Source organism: Syngnathus floridae, chromosome 14 (assembly GCF_059516105.1).
Source record: "Syngnathus floridae isolate MCC-2025c chromosome 14, RoL_Sflo_1.0, whole genome shotgun sequence".
NCBI lineage: Eukaryota > Metazoa > Chordata > Actinopteri > Syngnathiformes > Syngnathidae > Syngnathus > Syngnathus floridae.
In genome coordinates, this window is record NC_142426.1 from 1,467,501 (window position 1) to 1,475,000 (window position 7,500).

General features: G+C 47.6%; 1 protein-coding gene across 1 annotated transcript in view; it reads right to left on the reverse strand.

Moving 5' to 3' along the window:
- The window catches only part of LOC148386916 (paired box protein Pax-3-like), a 53,594-nt gene that overhangs the window by 44,185 nt on the left and 1,909 nt on the right, over positions 1-7,500 (reverse strand). The window contains exon 2 of the mRNA XM_088396242.1: positions 2,621-2,718. Coding sequence (XP_088252368.1) covers positions 2,621-2,718 — 98 coding nt within the window. The remainder of the gene's footprint in view (positions 1-2,620; positions 2,719-7,500) is intronic.

A 7,500-nucleotide genomic window follows, 5' to 3' on the forward strand; every position in this document is an offset into this window, starting at 1 on the left:
GTTGAGGTGCACCGCCCACAGCGAGGGGATCAACTAGGATTAGGGCGTAACAAGTGCCAATAAAGCAGGGAGCAGAGGTGACTAACCAGGGCTAAAGTACAAGGCAGAAAGAAAATGTCCTTGTCCTACCGATGTGGGTCCTCATATATTTTCATACGATCAGCATAATGAACACACAAGCAGGAAGGAAGGAAATAGTACCGTAATTTCCGGACTATAAATCGCGTTTTTTTTCATAGTTTGGGTGGGGGGGGCGACTTATACTCAGGAGCGACATATATGTTTTTTTTCGCAAATTTTTACTTGATCATTAAGACATCACTTACAAGTATAGTTGACCACTTCCCATGTTATTTTTAGTATAGTTGATCACTTCACATGCTTTTATATCTTTATCTTGAACATATTCAAAACATAAAAAAATAGAGAAAACATCAAATAAAGCAATTAACACTTTAAAGCACCATATCCAAGTCCACTGTCTGCTGTATGTACCCTTGCTCCATTTTTGCTCCTCTTATATTTATTATTATTATTTATTAATATTTGTTTATTTATCATTTATTCAACACTCTTATTTATTCATTGTTTGTGCCTTCTTGTTTTTTTTTTGTGTTGCTTGTATGCATATGTGTACTATCTCACCGAGGGAAAGTGGAAACGTAATTTCAATCTCTTTGTGTGTCTTAGTATATTAAAAAAAAAAAAAAAAAAAAAAAAAAAAAAAAAAAAAATTGACGATAAAGCAGACTTTGACTTTGATAAAACAACCCAAAAAAATTATATTTTCAGACGAAACTGGATGAGGGCGCTCTAAATTTCACCGTTGGCCGTGACTCATCAACTGGGTGGGCTTAAGAAAAATGGCACCAAAAAGAAACCCATATTTTGCAGGTTACAAACTTCGAGTTGTAAAATATGCAGCTGAAAACAGTAATCGAGCAGCAGAAAGAAAGTTTGGAGAACCGTGATGTACCAATGGATTACTATTTCAAGTGACGTCAGTAGCGCGGCGCGGCGGTTATTTACATACAAACGTACCCACATAAGGACTAACCGGCATCATTAGCGGTGATCATTTCTAAGTGACACGGAGGACAAAGAGTTTGAAGGAGTTAAGGATTTGGAGTGACATAGAAGGTTTGAAAAACTATTATGGCTTTTGCGCACGCCCGGTCCTACTCTACTGAGTCGGGGGCCGGCGCTCGGCCGAGTGGCTGTCCGCGAACGGTGCGTGGGGCTCGGACATGGCCATTACGCACACCCGGTCTGTCTGGAAGTCCACGCCGCCACACGCTTGGAAGTTTGTTTTGTTTAATAAAGAGCCGTTTACCAAACCCACGTCTATCCTTGTACTTTGTTAACGCTACAATATAGTTATATAGTAGATCTGTGGAATAAAGACGAGGCTGACGTCAGGACGCACGCGCGGCGATGTTGACAAAGGACGAGGAATTAAAGTGCATGGATGGTTTGATAATATTATTGGCTTGTATTATAGTTATTTGAAATATAGTTTATCTATCGTTATATGAGCCTGTGGAATATTTTGAAGTGCAAGCGCCCTCAGCCGTGCGCACCCATTGTTGACAAAGAACGATCGATGGATTTAATGAATTGGAGTGACACCGATGGTTTTATAAACATGTTATTCATGTAATAGTTGTCCTTAATCACTCTATATGTTACGTCAGGCCCGTTCTCAGCTCTTTGTTTGTGTTTGTCACGTTAGCATACCTATCGTTTAGCCTGTTGTTGCTCGTTCATGACTGTTTTTGGTGTGGGATTTTGTCGAATAAATTGCCCCCAAAATGCGACTTATACTCCGGAGCGACTTATATATGTTTTTTTTCACTTTTTGGGGCATTTTATGGCTGGTGCGACTTATACTCCGGAGCGACTTATAGTCCGGAAAATAAGGTAAATAGAGGTATTATTCAAGTTGTATAGACAAACATGAAGGAGATGGTTACGGTTGCTCAGTAAGTAGCAGTCATGGTTATTCTTCGCAGAGGATAAAGAATATGTGCTTGTGAGTATTGTTAGATTATCTAGCTGCATTATTTGTCTTCAAATAGCCACTGCTTAAAGGGGTGTAACACCACCACAACACCAGCATTTTTTGTTAGCATTTGGCCAAACAGATTGTCATAAATGGGGTTCATTTTATGTGTAAGGAATTCATCCAATTATTGTGAATAAACATCAGATTTGGTATACGTAGTAGCTGACTCAAATGTGACGCAGACTAATAAGTATGTGTGTCCAAAAGACTAACATCAAAACTAAAACGGCTGCCAATAACAATAGCGGTACTTCAATTCATTTCACTGGTGAAAAATAACACATGTAACACAACATACAGGTGCATGGCAGAAAAAAAATCCGCCGCTCTTGTTCCGTCTTTAGTTTTGTTTCAAAGTGACCTTTGGCTGTGCCCTGCGGCAGCAACATGCCAGACACAATGTTGAGGTGCAAAACGGCGTCAGGGAGGTCTGTTAAAACGCTCACGCCGACATACAAAGGGGGAGCAGTAAGGATGGAGAGAGAGAGAGAGAGAGAGAGAGCTAGAGAGAACCATGGAGGGGGGGGGGACCCATATGTCTGGGCGATGACTCACCGATGATGCTGGCTATTTATAGCATTGATGGCAGGGAGGGAGGTGGAGGACAGCAACATCATCACATGGCCAACGGGGAACGGCGGGCGAAGCCAGCGCTGAAAGGGAGGAAGCAGAGGAATGGTTGGAAGGAGGTCATGGAGCAGGTGAAATGAAGGCTGTGGGCGTGAATGAAATACGTTTCATCTTAACTAGGATCACAGGATACAGCCCTGGGGCCTTTCATAGTTGAATTGTGATGGGTTAATTCCCAACGACCCGCTTCGATGATCATTCATTTGTGCGCATTCTCTCCAAACCAAACCATGGCTTAGATCCCACACACCACCAAAAAATTGGCATTGGCACAGGGGTGTGTCGACTTTTTATAGCCACTGTACATAATATTGATAAAGATAACTTCTATACCACAATAATCCCATCTTTTTAAGGCAGGCAATGTCCTACTGCGCAAGATGTGGATGTACACACAAAACTTGATTTGAATGTAGTATGTCACTTCAAATGCAAATCGACACTAAGGTGCATTCACTCGCTGTTATAAATAGAATGTATTTCAGCGTAGGCTTTAATGATGCTCCCTTGACGGGAAATTGTTTCTTCATCCCAAATGCATCGGGCGCCTGACTGTGCTGCTCCAATGACGTCAGTGCGTGTGCGTCAAACGCATGCACCCAAAGCTCTCCTACCAATCACCCCACCCCGCCCCGCTCCCCTCCCCTCGCCCTTCGCAGACACTAACATCATCTGTTTGCATTATTGTTTAAAGGGTTGAGCCGGAGCACTGTGGAGTGCTGCGCCCGCCCTCGCGCATCCATGAAAAGAAAGAAAAAGAGTGGAGTGAAGAAGGAGCAGCATCGAAGACATTCAAAGTGACAAGAAGCAATGAAGAACCAATTTGTGCAGTCAGATCTTGACCAGACTCCCATTCATATCCATGTCAATTGACATACTGTAATAGAATCAAATGTAGAAGAGAACGAAGGAAGAGTTTCATGAAAGGAAATGAAATGCTAAATAATAATACGATCATATATCTGAGGCTCGCAGTCTATCACAACTCGCCTTTTTTAGCTCAAAGGTGGCCAACTTCATTTTGCATGCGTATGCTTCAACATTCATTAGGGAGCCAACTTCTTTTACGGAAAAGATGGCCATTAGCGGTGAAAGGCACAGAGAGCCGGTGAGGCCATGTCATTAATGCAGAAATAGGCCCACTACTTCCTCCCTCCCTACCTCCCTCCAGTTTTGTGACACGTGGCCTTTTCAAACAGGATGTGCCCGCAGAGCCACACTTTAGCACCTCGCTCCCACTCGTCTGGCCAAATCTAAGACCTAATTTGCTCCAAATCCACACTCAATTAAAGCTCCATTCTGACACCTGACAGCCTAGGCGACACAATGTCTCCGGCGGGCGCCACAATCATTGGTGCAGCTCTATCGGGAGGGAGAGAAGGTGCCTGCTAGAGGAGAGGATGGTAAACGCAAGCGTGCAAAGAAACAAAAGGTGGAGGCAATTGAAAGGCGGCGAAGCGCCGTCGCCATGGAAACGTGGAATGAAAAGAAGATGTGCCGTGACAACCACGAGGGGAGACTCTCCCCTCTTCTCCTTGGCTGCGGGGTGATGAAGATGATGGAAACAAACAAATGGGCGAGAGCCCATCTTCTGCTGGCAGTGACTCATATTGGAATGAGTTATTCTTCCAAAATAAAAGCTAACTTTGTAATCTGTTCAATGTTTGAGAGCTTCAAATGCAAACATGAATAAGAAAAATGACATTTACAAGGGAGCCCGTGGCAAAACCGTGATTAAATTCACCCAGATTTTTTTGGTGCCGCCTCAAAATTTGGTGCACGCTTTGACATGCGGCATCTTCGCCCTCACACTCTTCAGAGGTGAGGGTGTGATTTTCGCCCTGCCTCACATTTGGTGTTTTTTTTTTTTTTGTGGGACAACCCAAGAAAAGTTGGTTGAAGCCTGTCATCCACTGCCCAAACAAAACCGGAACGACAGGCCAGCAGTCAGTCATTCTGAAATGTGTCAACGGGAAGCACAAAATGGCACTTCTAACTAAGTCAAAGTCAAAGTCAAAGTCAGCTTTACTGTCAATTTCTCCACATGCCAAAGACACACAAAGAAACCGAAATTTCGTTCCCCCCATCCCACGGTGACAAGACATGGCTCACAACAGACAAACAAGTAAACAGGTACAACAAAAGCGTGCTGAATAAATAATGAATAGATAACAACAATAAATAAATAAATAAGAGGAGCAGAAAAAAAAGGAGCAAGTGCGCGTACAGCAGACATTCCCGAAAATAGCGCAACAGTGCCGCACGCTACGCAGAAGGGGGTAGCGAGTTCAGGGCCCTAACAGCCTGGAGAAAGAAGCTGTTGGCGAGTCTGGTGGTGCGGGAGCGCAGGCTCCTGTACCTCTTCCCAGAGGGCAGAAGGTCAAACAAAGAGTGAGCCGGGTGACTCACATCTCTGGCAATCGAGGTTGCCTTGCGGGCGAGATGGGAGGTGTAAATGTCCTTCAGGGAGGGGAGCAAAGCACCAATAATCTTACTAGCCGTATTCACTATGCGCTGCAGGGCCTTCAAGTTCTGTTCAGTGCAGTTACCACCCCAGACAGCGATGCAACTGGTGAGGACGCTCTCAATGGTGCCACGGTAGAATGTAGACAGGACTGCCTGAGGAGCACATGCACGCCTGAGCTTCCGCAGGAAGTACAGGCGGCGCTGAGCTTTCTTTGCCAGTGACAAGGTGTTTGCGGACCAGGAGAGGTCCTCACTGATGTGCACCCCCAGGAACTTGGTGCAGCTCACCCTCTCCACCACAGCACCGTCGATGATCAGCGGCAGGTGTGTTGTGTGACCCTTCCGGAAGTCAACAATGATTTCCTTGGTCTTATTGACGTTCAGCAGGAGGTTGTTGTCCCTGCACCACGTGGTCAGAAGGTCAACTTCCGACCTGTACCGAGTCTCGTCGCCTTTCGTGATGAGACCCACCAGAGTCGTGTCGTCAGCAAACTTCACTATGCGGTTGTCGCTGTAGGTCGCAGAGCAGTCATGCGTCAGCAGGGTGAAGAGCAATGGACTGAGCACGCAGCCCTGGGGGGCCCCTGTGCTCAGCGTGATGCTGGCGGAGATTTTGTCGCCAACACGCACCACCTGAGGCCTCTGACAGAGGAAGTCCAGTAGCCAGTTGCAGAGGGAGGTACTGAGGCCCAGCTCGTCGAGTTTGCAGATGAGTCGCTGCGGCACAATGGTGTTGAAGGCAGAGCTGAAGTCCACAAACAGCAACCTCACATATGAGTCCTTTCTCTCCAGGTGGGTGAAGGCCGAGTGGAGGGCAGAGCAGATGGCATCCTCAGAGGACCGCTTGGCACGGTACGCGAACTGGAAAGGGTCAATGGTGGGGGGGAGAACGGACTTGATGTGCTCCATGACAAGCCGCTCAAAGCACTTCATGATGATGGGCGTCAGTGCCACAGGCCGGTAGTCATTGAAGCAGGACGGTGCAGGTTTCTTCGGCACAAGAACGATGGTGGCAGCCTTGAAACACGAGGGGACGATGGCCTGCTGCAGGGAAACGTTAAAGATGTCCGTGAAGACACCCGACAGCTCCCCAGCGCAGTCCTTCAGCGCTCGACCCGGGATGTTGTCAGGGCCCGCCGCCTTACGGGTGTCAATAGCGGCAAGCGCCCTCCTCACACCGTCGGCAGAGAGGCGCAGGGGCTGCTCGTGTGGGGGGGGGAGTGGTCTTCAGCGGGCAAGTGCTGTTCTGGGCGTCGAAGCGAGCAAAGAAGCGGTTCAGATCGTTCAGCAGACGGACGTCGCCCTCACAACTCCTCGGCGCGGGCTTGTAGTCCGTGATGGTCTGAATGCCCCGCCAAAGGCTACGTGCGTCCTTGCTGTCCTTGAAGTGGGTGGAGACCTTGCACGAGAACGCTTTCTTCGCTTCTTTGATGCCTCGGGACAGGTCGGCCCTCGCTGTCCTCAAGCCAGCCTCATCCCCCGCTCTGAAAGCCTTGTCCCTGGCCCTCAACAGTCTGAGGACAGCCCCCGTCAGCCACGGCTTCCAGTTCGCGCGAGTGACGACGGACTAAGACAGGGTAAGTTGCTCAAAGTCACAGACATCTACATAAATGAACATTTGACAAAGACCAACGCGGACATTGCAAGAATGAATGAAGAAAATACAGAGTACATGGACCAGAAATTGCAAGATACACATCAAGCTTAATGGATCACCAGAAGAGGCCAAGATACTGATGGTGAGGAGTATTGAGGAACTGGAAAAGCAAGAATAAGTATCCTCAACAGAAAATCAACTGGATTGGACTTGGAACCGTTATTTGTTTGATTTTTTGTCTTTGTATGTTTTAAATACTGGGCCTCAGTACCTCCCTCTGCAACTGGCTACTGGACTTCCTCTGTCAGAGGCCTCAGGTGGTGCGTGTTGGCGACAAAATCTCCGCCAGCATCACGCTGAGCACAGGGGCCCCCCAGGGCTGCGTGCTCAGTCCATTGCTCTTCACCCTGCTGACGCATGACTGCTCTGCGACCTACAGCGACAACCGCATAGTGAAGTTTGCTGACGACACGACTCTGGTGGGTCTCATCACGAAGGGCGACGAGACTCGGTACAGGTCGGAAGTTGACCTTCTGACCACGTGGTGCAGGGACAACAACCTCCTGCTGAACGTCAATAAGACCAAGGAAATCATTGTTGACTTCCGGAAGGGTCACACAACACACCTGCCGCTGATCATCGACGGTGCTGTGGTGGAGAGGGTGAGCTGCACCAAGTTCCTGGGGGTGCACATCAGTGAGGACCTCTCCTGGTCCGCAAACACCACGTCACTGGCAAAGAA